The sequence below is a fragment of the Gastrolobium bilobum genome, unplaced genomic scaffold (genome assembly GCF_033153095.1).
Source record: "Gastrolobium bilobum isolate Gb01-03AN ecotype WA unplaced genomic scaffold, APGP_CSIRO_Gbil_v1 utg20188, whole genome shotgun sequence".
Taxonomy (NCBI): Eukaryota; Viridiplantae; Streptophyta; class Magnoliopsida; order Fabales; family Fabaceae; genus Gastrolobium; species Gastrolobium bilobum.
Window position 1 is genome coordinate 28,032 of NW_026899983.1, and position 13,186 is coordinate 41,217.

General features: G+C 33.6%; 1 protein-coding gene across 1 annotated transcript; it reads right to left on the reverse strand.

The window, feature by feature from the left end:
* Window positions 1-2,668: 2,668 nt before the first annotated feature.
* LOC133294623 (UDP-glycosyltransferase 88F5-like) lies at window positions 2,669-10,658 on the reverse strand. The gene is made up of 3 exons (XM_061493328.1): window positions 9,856-10,658; window positions 7,357-8,105; window positions 2,669-2,795 (listed from the first exon to the last, which is right to left on the reverse strand). Exons 1-2 carry the CDS (start codon window positions 10,628-10,630, stop codon window positions 7,429-7,431), a joined length of 1,452 nt encoding a protein of 483 aa, XP_061349312.1. The 5' UTR covers window positions 10,631-10,658; the 3' UTR covers window positions 2,669-2,795; window positions 7,357-7,428.
* Between the last annotated feature and the right edge of the window lie 2,528 nt (window positions 10,659-13,186).

The following is a 13,186-nucleotide window of genomic DNA, read 5'->3' on the forward strand; positions in this document are numbered from 1 at the left end:
TCTTAAGCAACTTGGTGAACCAGGTCATGGCCGGTCTTATTAAAGTGGACGCAAAAATTCGAGCAACGATAGGTCTATTTATTCCTTTAATAAACATCTCAGTCTTGAATGCCTCCAGGTGAGCCTCTGGGTCCTGACTGCCATTGTATTTCGGCACGTCAGACTTCTTATATCCCGGCGAGAATGCCGAGTTCATGACCCTATCAACGAATGGGCTGTAGTTATGTCCCCCTCTGTATTTTGCGGTTGGGCATTCTCGTTATATTTTTTGCGGTACATGATTGTGAAAATATGCCTACTTGATACTTTTTCATGTCAGATAAGAAAATATGAAAATTGAACTTAATGCGAAATTATTATTATTTTTCATGAATATAGATGGAAAGTTTTTAGTATATAAGTAAATAATTGGGAAAAAGTACTCACTTGATTGTTTTATCAAAAGATTACTGGTATGTCATGTCCCATTTAGACTCATTTTCTATGAAAGAATATGTTGAACAAAAAGAATGTTTAGAGCAATTTTCTACTTCCACATATATAGAATATAAGGTACAGTTTCATATCAGGTGATTTGTAAGGTGTCACATAGCAGCCCCATTATTATTTCAAATTAGTCTTGATGGTATGCATTTGTCTGTTTTGCCCACTTTGTCATCCTCATCATTTTTTGTAACAGTTGTGGTAAAAGATTAGTTATTAGCTTATAATGACTGGTTTTGTTACTAGAAATTTCACTATGCTTTTGGCTAATATGATTATTTATTTCTCTTAAAAAAATTGTTAGAGTGTAATCTTTTTTAGTATGCAATACTTAATTACTTGTGTTTACTATGATCCATGTCATTTTGATCAGAGATTCATTCCAATCTGATTCCCTTTGCTGATTTTTTTTTTTTTTTTTTTTTTGCAATACAAAGAGGAAATAAAACTGGACTAAAACTAAACGAAGAAAGGCTACTCCCCTAAAATCTTGAAGAAATCTTTCTCTACATCCTGCAGGAGGAGTATTGAAAATCTGTATATCCCAGTTTGACACATTGTAAAACCACTCTCTTAAACCCCGATTAAGGATGATAGTGGTGAAGACAATTATTGTATGTAGCTTTATTTTTACATATTTGTAAAGAGATTATTTCTCTATTAGAACTCGTGACTTTTCAGTTACAAAGGAGCAATTTTATAACTGCTTCAGGCTTACCCTCTCAGTTCTAACACATTATAATTAATTATTTTTATAAAAAAATTAGCTATTAACTTATTACTTGGTTATCTTATATTTTTCCCATGCTCTCTTTCTTTCTCTGCTTGGAATTCATCTTTTGAAGGTTTCTTAGCTTTCTCTCCCTTCATTAATTATTATAACTATTATTGCTTATTTTTTTAAATTTCTGTTGATAAGTTTGCTTTGTTGCTCAACTTATATCTTTTTTCCGTAGGTGCCAAAGCGGCATGTTTAGATTCAAAATGATATATAACAAACGTCACTCCTTTGATTCACGGTATTATGGTGCTGTTCCATATGGTCTTATAGATGGAAAAGTGTTTTTCCAGCTAATTGTTTCAACAGCGAACCTAGAATTTTTTTTTTAATGCTGCACATTTAAAATAAAAGAATAAAAAAAAAATTTAAGAAAATTTTAAATATATTAAAATACAAAAGAGTATAAACAAAAAAAAGAAAAAGAAAATTTTAACTTAATATAAAAAAATAATCAAGAGTCAATTAAACTGTTACAATAGAACATTTTGGGTCCTCAATAAAAATTACGGGTCTCAATTTAATCTCTTAGGAAAAAAAGTCTACTTGTGATCCCTCAGAATTCAAAAATAGATTCAGATAATCAAAATCATGGTCTCTAAAATTCAAAAAGACTCATATTAATCTCTCAAAAGGACTAACATGAGACTATTTTGGAATTTAAAGGGATCACGAGTCGACTTTTTTTTAAGAGATTAAATTGGGTTCTATAATTTTTGTTGATGACCCAAGATATATTTTATTATTTTTTTCTCCAAAAAATTTATGTGTGCACTTGTACACACATGCAGTGACTTAGGTCCGCCATTGGTGCCTCGTATTATATTCCTCTGTTTTTTATGGATTGGTTCATTAGATTTCTCATCTTCATGTGGTTCAATACTATTTCTCATTAAGAACTTAAGAGTGAGATAGGGTTGAACGATACTGTTATGTTAATATATTACTATTTCTAAGGTTTCTTTCTTTCTTTCTTTTTATTCTTTCTTATACATGTACTTGGAAACATTTACTGATTCTATAATTATAAGTACTAATTGAGTTGAACTGAGTCAAGCTTTAGCTTAAACGAGCCAAACTTATGAAAAATATTTTGAGCTTGACTTAGCTCATTAACTTGGTACGAGCTAAATTCTAGACTTAGCTTAGCTCGTTTATAAAAAATTAAAGGATTGGCTTGACTTATTTATAATTATAAAATGTATTTTTTTTAAACTCGCATAGGTTCAAATGTTAAGATTATAAATGCATCAAATTATGTATTCCGTTGTCAGAGAAAAAACAATCATAGAACTCACTCGAGAAAAAATAATCATTGAACTCACTCAGCCCACATATATTTTAAGATCGAATAATGAGTTCCACAATGTCTTCTTATACATTGATCTAGCTCAAGAAATAGAGAATGTGAGGAAGAATATTTTAAGAAAAGTATGTAATATAGACTAACCTTTAAAATTTCTTCTTAAACCTGTGACGACTTCATTGCTAATAGAATAAGCTCTCCATACTCCAAAGCTTATTATATTATAATCTTCAAAGAAGAATAGAGAAAGAGTACCTGAGTTTGGTCAGTTGCTTGTAGAGTTAAAGACAAGAGTTAAAAAATAAGGTTAATGATTTAGTGACATAAAAATATATTATTTATTACAATAATATATTGGGTTAGTTCACTGACTTTCAAGCCAAGCCTCATTAAATTAGGCATAGGCTTGTTTGCTAAACAAGCTTTTTTTAAAGCTTGAGCCAGTTTTATTTATTAAACAAGTCAAGTCAAGCTAAATTTAAAGCAAGACAAGTCTTGAGCCGTTGACAAGCTGATTATAAGACTAATGCATAAGGCAACTACTGATATTCGTTGCTGATCTAGAATTTATATTTGATCTATCATTATAGTGAAGACATCGTTTGCTGCTGATTATTTAGTTGTAAATTTTTATGCTTTAGTTTTACTAAAATTCTTGCTTTTATATGGATTTTGCTGACCCGAATGAAATCGGAATAAAGGTAACTTTGATGTTGATTTCTTAATAGAAAAAAGTTCATCTTTGTTAAACACTTGTTGGTGAGTGCAAAATTGGTCTATTTGATGATTTCCAATCTTGTATTAAAGATATTTCAAATCCTTTGGCCACTCAACATCTTTGGACCGCTAGAAAAAAAAAAAGATATTTTAAGTAAGGTACTGTACTTTCAATTCTGTGTTTTTTCTGCTTTTGTCTTTTGCTTAAAACACTTATTCCAGACTCGAAATGGACGTTATAAGCTAGTCTACATAGAATTAAGTCTTTCATTTGAACTTGGGAGAATGTGTTTATCCTACACGATTTATATCATTTCACTTTCATAAAGATTTGATTTATAGCTTTATTTTTTTTCAACTCTCTCTCCTCCTTTATCTATTTCTTTTTCTCTTTTAAAATGACATAACTTTACATCCTTTAAAATGACATACACTTTTTCCTTTGAATTTATGCTTAATTGTTAGAGCTAAAGTTTCCGGGTTTTATGCCTATGAATGCGGATGTTGGGATGTTACATTCTCTACCTCTCTTCTCCCGGAGAAAAGTTAATATGCACCCCGTACACCATCATTCACGGTTCCATTTTCCAAAACAAGAAATTTTTTAAGACACTTTTATCCTTATCATTTTAGATATTTCCTTCCATGTCTTAGTTTTTTTCTATTTTTAAAAAAAGGTGCATTGTACCGGGAGCATAGTAACTTTTCTCCTTCTCATGATGTAAGGCAGCGCATTTTTTGCCAAATATAAAGACTGTGAATTGGTGTGGTTATGGAATTTAGTGTGAAAAAAACATCATTTTACGTCATTTTTTCCTCTCTCTTTCTATCAAAGGCTATAAATAATCAAATACGTTAACAGACAATTGTTTTTTTTTTTTTATAAATAATAAAAATAATAAGGTTGAGTCTGTAATTTACAAAACATGAAATCTGATTATCGAATCTCAGCCGGTATTTGTTGCTCTTTTGAATTCTGGAATTTTTTCTGAAAATATTATTGTGGAGGTTTGTCCTTATATTCTTTGAATCATTGCAACAAGTTCATCCCTTTTTGGTTGACCCATTTATCACTAATTTAGTAGGGGGGAAATCAAATCAATGTTAAAACATTACTCATTTCATTTGTGAAGCTGGCAAATAGTGTAGTAGGGCGCACCCTTTCAGCCCCTAGCCCCATTACCTATTACATAGTAAATAATCATCCATTATTAATTCTAATAAATTTTAAAAAATTAATAATAAAGTAACCTTTTTGTGTTAATAATCTATAACATTCCTGTTGATATGGAGCTGTTGTGTCCCCCCTGCAGAGCTATGACTTTTGCTCACTTGCACTCTATTTTTTATAGAGTTTTTTTTAATTTTTTTTTTTTTTAAGATTACTACCCTCTTAAATCTCTACTTCACAATTTTTATTTTCCTTTCTCATTTCTTGGAGCATTTTTTCCATCTCAATTTTTGTTTATTAGTCTTTTTCTAAGCTTATCATTATCTCTTAATTGTTTAAAAAATTGGGTACTCCCTATTTATAGGCTTTCACCTTCTTAATAAAATTGATTTGATTCTATGATGAAGAGAGAATTTCTGGAATCTTCCTCTAAAATATCTAGATATTTATATGATTCAAGAAATTTCTAGAATTTTTTACACTAATATAGATAATAATAATAATAATAATAATTTGATTGAGATTAATTGAACCTAGACAGACATTAATTGTAGTTATCTTATGTATAAATTTGATTATTAATTGGTTTATCTTTTCATTTTTAATTAAAATTTAATTTCAAATCAACAGAGCCAAAAGCTTTTCATTTTTAATTAAAATTTAATTTCAAATCACCAGAGGCAAAAGCTTATTAGTCTAAATTTTTTTCCTTCTCTTAATTTAAATGAGCTACTTCAGGAATGGATACCTAGTTAATGAATATAAGGTTCGTTTTTTCTACGGTCAATATAGATAAGTTATCTATATTGAACCTAAAATGACGTCGTTTTAAGATGAAAATCAAAATATTTTTGTAATTATAATTTATTTTAAGGTTATAATAGTCTTTTTCGTTATAATTTTTTAATTTTTCAACCCAAAACAACGTCGTTTTGAGAGTGAATGTAGATATCTTATTTATATTCACTACAGAAACATTAAAGTCATAAAGGGTTTAACATTTTTGAAGTTATTTTAAATAACTTTATCTAATGTTTGTCTATATATATATATATATATATATATATATATATATATATATATATATATATATATAAATGTGTGAGGTTAACCTCCAAAAAAAAAAAATGTGTGAGGTCCATATGGATCATATGAAGATAAAAGAGAAAAAGAAAACATAGACATCACATTTTTTTATGTGTATATTTTAATGAATATTAAATAAAATTATCTAAAATAACTTTAAAAAGCATATGCCCTTTTTTTAATTTTATAAAAAAAATCCTAAATTATTGTCTAAATCCTTTTTAAAAAACTTAATAGTAAAAAAAATTGAAATAATTTACTATTAATTTTCATAAAAGTGAGTTATCCAAAAACGAAAATAACTTTTACAAAAATAGATTTTCATAAAAGTTAGGCTAAAGAGTAAAGATAACTGAAGCAAATTACATTTTCCTTATAATTATAAAAAAATAAAAACTCAAAGGAACATGTGTCCTCCAATATTTTGTCTTATAAGCTTTCTCCTCCAATATTTACTATAATTCTTGTTTAAAATATCTAGATATTTAGGAGATATGATATTATACCTACCTTTTCATGTCTATTTTATTTACTTGTCTCCAACAATATTAATTAGATTACAATCTCAACCAACCTTCACTTTTTTTCTCTCTTCTTATTATATATTGAGATTTTGATCTAACAATATTATAAAGAAATATATAAAATATACATGAAAAAGGGTAGGCATATGTGATATTTAGACTGTCCAAGAAAATTTTAGAATTCTCTATACTGGCCAAAGAGATCTACATTTTGTGTACATAATTCTACATGTATAAAGACTCCTAGACTATTAAATGGCTAAAAGGTCAGTCGTTGGATTCCTAGATGAAGCAATTTGGAGCCGGTGATAAAAACCTTTACGTTTTACATTATGAAGGGAATTAATTAGTCTCATCCAAATGGGTGGGAACACCCCTTGGAACCAAAAAAAAAAAAAAAAAAAAGACACCTAGACTACTTAAGTAAGCACCATGTCCATTGTCTGGCCTATCACCCAGTAAGCACTTGCGTGAAATGCCTTGGCCTCCATGAGTTTAGAGCTTTCACGCACTAAACATCAACCGTTCTCAAAGAGTGGGTGACATGAAGATGATCAAATAATGAAAAAGATGAAGTGGAATCGCACTGTCCTAGGTGGTGAAGTGGTCCTAAGTATATATTGAAGATAAACTTCCCAGTCCTGCTGCCTAATAATCCTGAATATTATTAACAGTATAAGAAATCTATTCCAACTTCGATCCTTGCAAAGTTGATCAGAGTCGAAATAGAGTCTAAGACCAAGAAAAAGAACCCCAAAAATTCAGCTTGTAGATTGAGGTTTTATATGCCTATGAAGCCAGGAAAGCCACACACAAATTGCTAGTGGGAGTCTCTAATAACCCTACCCATTCCAGTTAAAAAGAGATGCAAACCTTACACTAATGCCATAACAAACAAGCAAGGGACTAAGACCAATCAACAGAAAATAAGCAAGGACCAGTACTGATCACAATATACTTGTAAATTAAACCAACTACATCATAACAATAGATTACTAAGAAACCAATTAAACTCCACATTTTATTTCTTTTTTAAGAAAACGAATGCAAAATTTGTTAGAGAAATATAAAATCATTATCTCGTCTAACAGCTTAAGCTTTTGGATTAAATTAATTCTTTATATAGTGTCATTAGCCTCACCCAACAGGTTATGATTTTGGGTTTGATTGATTCTTTATAAAATTCACCTTACACAAGTACCATAACAAACAAGGATCCAAAACTAACCAGCATAAATCAAGGGACTAATGAGCAACCAAAAATATAGATATATTCATATGCAAAGTTTACCTTACACAAGGGACAAATGAGCAGAATACTAATCACAATACACTTTGGAAGAAATTGAACATCCAATTGGCATTAGTTACTGATTCCTTTCCATGTTTGAACCAACTTGGCAAGTGCTTTTGTGGATGACCCAGATTCTCCAACAGCAGCCACAGCCATATCTTTCATCTTTAAACTTGTCTCTCTTATCTCTCTCCCTCTCTTTGACTCCATCAACTCCTTCACCCTTTTCTCCACGTCCTCACCACTCACAAACCCATCTCCTTCCCTCTGCTCAACCCCAACAGCCACCTTCATCTCCTTCACCATGATGTTCCTATTCACGTGCTGCTCAGAATACAACGGCCAAGCAATCATTGGCACCCCAGCAACAACCCCTTCGAGCACTGAGTTCCAACCACAGTGACTCACAAACCCACCCACCGATTCATGACTCAGTACTTCAACTTGTGGGGCCCATGAACTCACCACAAGGCCTCTCTCTTTGGTTCTCTCCATAAACCCACTTGGCAACACTGAACTCAAATCGAATTCCCCTGTTGTGTCATGAATCTGCTTCGTTCCCTCATTGTGTGTTGGCCTTTTCACAACCCACAAGAATCTGTGTCCACTTCTCTCTAACCCAAAAGCTATCTCATTCAACTGAGCCACTGTGAATGATCCACGGCTTCCAAAACAGAGGAACACCACGCTTCTACTCGGTTGTTCATCAAGCCATGACAAGCAATATTTACTATCCGCTGCTGCATCTGTTTTTTTAATATAGAGATAATGGTTAATGATTGAATGATATATACCAATATATATATATATATATATATATATATATCTGTGTGTGTGTGTGTGTGTGTGTGTGTGTGTGTTTTCTGGACCCTTTCCATGGGCCATATCTTAACAACAAGTGATAGATTGAAGAGATAAGGAAAATCCCATAATTTTGTTATCTATGGATAAAGGATAAACTACTTATTCTATCCCCCAACAATCACAATCCTCTGCACTTACAGTTAACCCCTTCTATAAATAAAGGGTTAAGCCTCTCAGCTACATACTTAAATTCTCTTTTCTCTTGCCTATCACTGTGTACACACCATATGCTTTTGGTTATATGCCAGTATTATTATTGTGCACACTAGTCCGTTACCCCTTGCGGTGTCTCTTTCATAGACTTTCACGAGTGTACCTATCCAAGATACAAATACCAACCTTCTGTTGGACATATCGATCCTCCAAGAACGAATATTGGTGTTGTCTGTGGGAATCGGTAGACTTCGATCCCCACCCAGTCATGATGAACACTTGAAGCACAACAGCGAACATTGAAAACCACCTGATGAGTGAACTTCGCAATTGCAGCTATGGATTGTCAATGTCTTTATGTTGCCAAGGACTGTATAAAGGTTCTTCGGAAGAGATTCCCAGAGTAAAAAGAAAAAAGAAAAGGTCAGAGGGCTCGATGCTACGTTGCTTGAAGCAAAAGTGTCATAAGAATTAGTAAAAAAAGCATACATGAGCTTTTTGGAGGATAATCCACCTAATCAAACCATTCATAAAAGGAAGGTGGCCCGGCCGAGAGCTCCAAGGTGTAGCTCGGCCAAGGCCTCGAGCTTCAACTCAGCCCGACAAAAGGCTTCAAATACATCAGCTTGGTACCGTCCTAGAGCTTTAACTCAGCCTGGCCAAGGGCTCGAAGTCATTAGCTCGGCCATGGACTCGATCCCGGTCAAGGGCTCCAAGTTCAACAACTCAACCACGGTCTTGAGATTCAACTCAGCACAATCAAGGGTTCAAAGTTCAATAGATCAGTCCCGGCATTGACTTTCAACTAAACAGCTCGACCAACGGCCTCAAGCTCTAATTCAACCCGGCAAAAGCCACATGCTCCAAAGTTTATCAACTCAGATATAGCCTTGAGCTCTAATTCAGCCCAATCACAGCACTTAAATTCAAAAAAATAATGAATCTCCTGTTTCTAAGAAAAATAAAAATATTTAAAAGAATTAAATATTTTTCAAAAGGATGTAACTAAAACGCATCTTAAATGTATCATAATTTAACGGGGAATATCTTTATCATTTCGTAAGAAATAATTTTGTCTCATGCAACAACAAAAACAAAAAAATTCCCTATGTTTGTAGAAAAATATGTTTTTCATATCACATGAAATAATTTTGTTTCATTTGCGCACACATAAAAGTGGGTAAAACTCACTTTTTCTTTATTCTTTCGCGAGTTTCACCTATTTTTTTTTTGTGATAAAATTATCTAGCATAAATATATTCCCAAAAACATATTATGAAGTTACTTAGGACCGAAAGAAAAATCATTTACACGGTATAAAAAAAAATCATCTACACCTTGTAATAAAATAAGAACTCCCTATTTTGGAAAATGAATTATTTTGTAAGGGTACTAGTCTACTACTAAAGTACATAAAATTTTCTAATTACTACATAAAGAAAAAAAATAAAAATAAAAGAAAGGAAAAGAATAGCTAACCTGAATGTTGTGGGTCCGCTACGAAGGGTCCAACACAGTAAACAGGAGGAGCTTCATTGGGTTCTGGAAAACACAAACCCTCTGCTATGGCCTTAACCGCCACAGGTTCAAGCGCTTCAAAGGTGTTCACTATTATTCCATTTGATTTTTGAATGTGTGAGCAGAAATACAACATATCCCAATATGCAGGGTCGTCCCTATCCAACATCGGCTCCGGCATGTCCAACGCCTTCAGCGGCGGCGGCGGCGAATCACCGGGGACTCGAATCTCCACCTCCGCCATGTCCTTCAACGATTTGGGAGGCAGAATCTCGTGGATTCTGGGAAAGTAAGAGAAAAGTGCAAGAACGCCAGCACCTGAAGTGAAGAAGTAGTACACTGGGATTCCCATGGCGGTGGCTGATTCCATCGCCGACGCGCAGAACAGGTCGATCACGAAGGCTTTGACTGTGGTTGTTGACGTTTGGGAGATGTTTTTGAGGGTGGAAGTGACGTTGGCGGCGTTTTCTCGGATGAATTGGCAGGCCCTGGCGGCGAAGCTGTGGGTTCCGGCGGTGTTGAAGGCGACGAGGGGGAAGCGGATGAAGGAGACGGAAGGGTGGGAAGTGGAGATGCGGCGGATGTAGGCGTCGGTGGAAGGGTGGTCGAGGAGGCCGGTGGTGAGGAGGATAGTGGTGTTGCATTGTTGGTGTTGGAGGAGATGTTTGGCTAATTCAACCATTGACACTATGTGACCTATGCTTGGAGCTGGATACAGTACTATTGTTCCTTCCATCTTGGGGGAGAGTAGTCACAAGTCAACTAGTGATTAGTGGCTACTTATCCCTTTGACCGGAGTGGATTCTGGAAAAGTGGATATGTGGTCATGTCATTTGATCACAATCACTCATTTGAAAATTATACATTTTTCTTTCTCGTATCTCATTATTAATGGCCACTTTTTCACATGAGAGGATCCAATGTGAAAAAGTGGTCATGTCATTTGATCACAACCACTAATTTAAAAATTATACATTTTTCCACATGAGAGGATCCGCTCCCTTTGGCTTTGGAGAAATAATATAGGGTAACGAAGTTCTCATGCTGTGTAAGAGGAGGACAAATTTCTACTGATCCATCGATTCACGTGCTTTTTTTTTTTTGGTCTAGATGTCAGATGTATTCTCCAAAATTTGATTGTTCATTCATACATATTAGGAATTGAAGCAAGAAAATAAAAATACTTTGAAATACACTTTTTGGTTTGCTCTCTTTTTTATTTTTTTAGTGCCTATTTGGATCATCTATTTTTTAAGCTAGAAACCACTTATAAGCATAAGCTATGCCAAACAGATTTTGTGAAAAGCTCTTACAATGAAAAGCTTTTTTTTTTATAATGAAGGAAAAAGCTGAAAACTAAAAGCTCTTACTTTGAAATCCAGATTTTCTGAATTTTGAATATGTTATAGTACACATCTCAAGCTTTCTAACAAGATATAGATCATGTCAATCGGAGTTCTATAGCTCAAGATATGATCAGTTAAATTTGTTGCATTGAAATAGAGTATTTAACAAAACAGTCACATCCACGAATTTACTGGAACAATGTACACATCCAAAAATTCTAAAAATTTCCAGTATTAAACTTATTGAGCTATCTTTGTAATGCCACTGGTTTCATGCTCAAAGGATTTGTATAGCTCAAGTTATGCTCATTTTAAGTAAACTAGTCTGTAACAGAGTTTATGACAAAACAGCTATGTTAACGAGATTTCTGGGAGCATTATACTTGACTAAAAATTATGAAAATTTTCAAAATTAAAGTTTATCAAGTTATCTTTCAATGGCCACCGGTTTCACTTAAAAATGATTTATGTAACTCAAGATATGCGTAAAACAATTTAGATGTGTCAGAAATCAATATATAAGTGAACAACAATATATATAATCATATTCTATTCATAATTTTCAACATTTAAACCAAGAACATATAATTTTATCCATTACCTAAGGCCTAAAAGATATATACCTCATATTCATTGGATTCACATGTGAATAAGCATAAGAGGTAACGATATTTGATACCTTGGCCCTTGTAATCAAGTGGAGACTTTTTCTGACCTATTGCTTCTCTCTTTGGATTTTGAACCTTCTAGGTTCCACCTTGCGCATGTGAGAAGCTTTGGCTGAAGTTCCATTACTTCTTCGATTGATAATTCCATAATTGGGCCTAGTAAGCATTTTCCTTGCTGATTCCTTTTTCTCTTGATATTTTTGTCCATCATTTTGAATAATTTTCTGCGCATTGGAGAAGCTAGGAGGACTTTTGGGTACCCATTTCTTCTTGGGTCCTTGAGCGTTGGGAATAACATTTATAGAAGTTTTGACAACCCAAACCAACTTGTTTCTCATATAAGAATTTCTTCTATGATAGCACAAATGAGAAATATGTCCTACTTTACCACAATAATTACATACAATGTCTTTGCAAGATAACTTTACAATGGCCGGGACAAAGGATCGCGATCCCGCGAGGGGGAGCTAACTTCAAAAACCCGTCCTCAGTTCGGATTGTAGGCTGCAACTCGCCTGCATGAAGCCGGAATCGCTAGTAATCGCCGGTCAGCCATACGGCGGTGAATTCGTTCCCCATCAATACATGGTGTTCTTAGACTTATTGTTACTCTGGATGGTGAGGATGTTATTGATTGTGAACCAATAATAAAAATGTATTGTTACTTCGAAACATGTAAAGATTTATTAATCTTATTAACATTGAACTTGGTAAAAAAAAGGGATTTAATAACTGAAAAAAAAAATTTCTTTTCAAGCTCAACTTTCAAATTTTTGGCTTTCTTGCTATTATCATTATTCAAGCTATTATTTCCACAATCATTTTTAGGTTTTCTGATGTGCCTCTAGCAGGTGTAGTTTTCTGTGTTAAAATTGATAAGAATCGATTCATAAAAGAGCAACTTATATACATATTTGCTTATTATATTGATTCTGTCTATGTCAATAATATTTCTCACCTATTGGTTGTGTTTATACAGGAAAAAGGAGTGAAAATTACAAATTATAAAAAGTCTGTTGATGCGACTCCACACGGGTGTATCACAGTATAATTTCCAGCAACATGGCGCAAACCAGCACCAGTTTATGAACTTCACAGCGGTACTTTGCAAGTGGCGCCAACTGGCGCCAGTTTCCCAAAAAGTGAAGCTAAGGTGGCGCCGATGTTGAAGCAAGGTGGCGCCAATTTTGGAGCAAGGTGGTGCCAATATTGAAGCTAGGTACGAGAAATCGGTTCTGACTTTTGCAAAATAGACAGAGGCGTGGCGCTAAGTGGCGC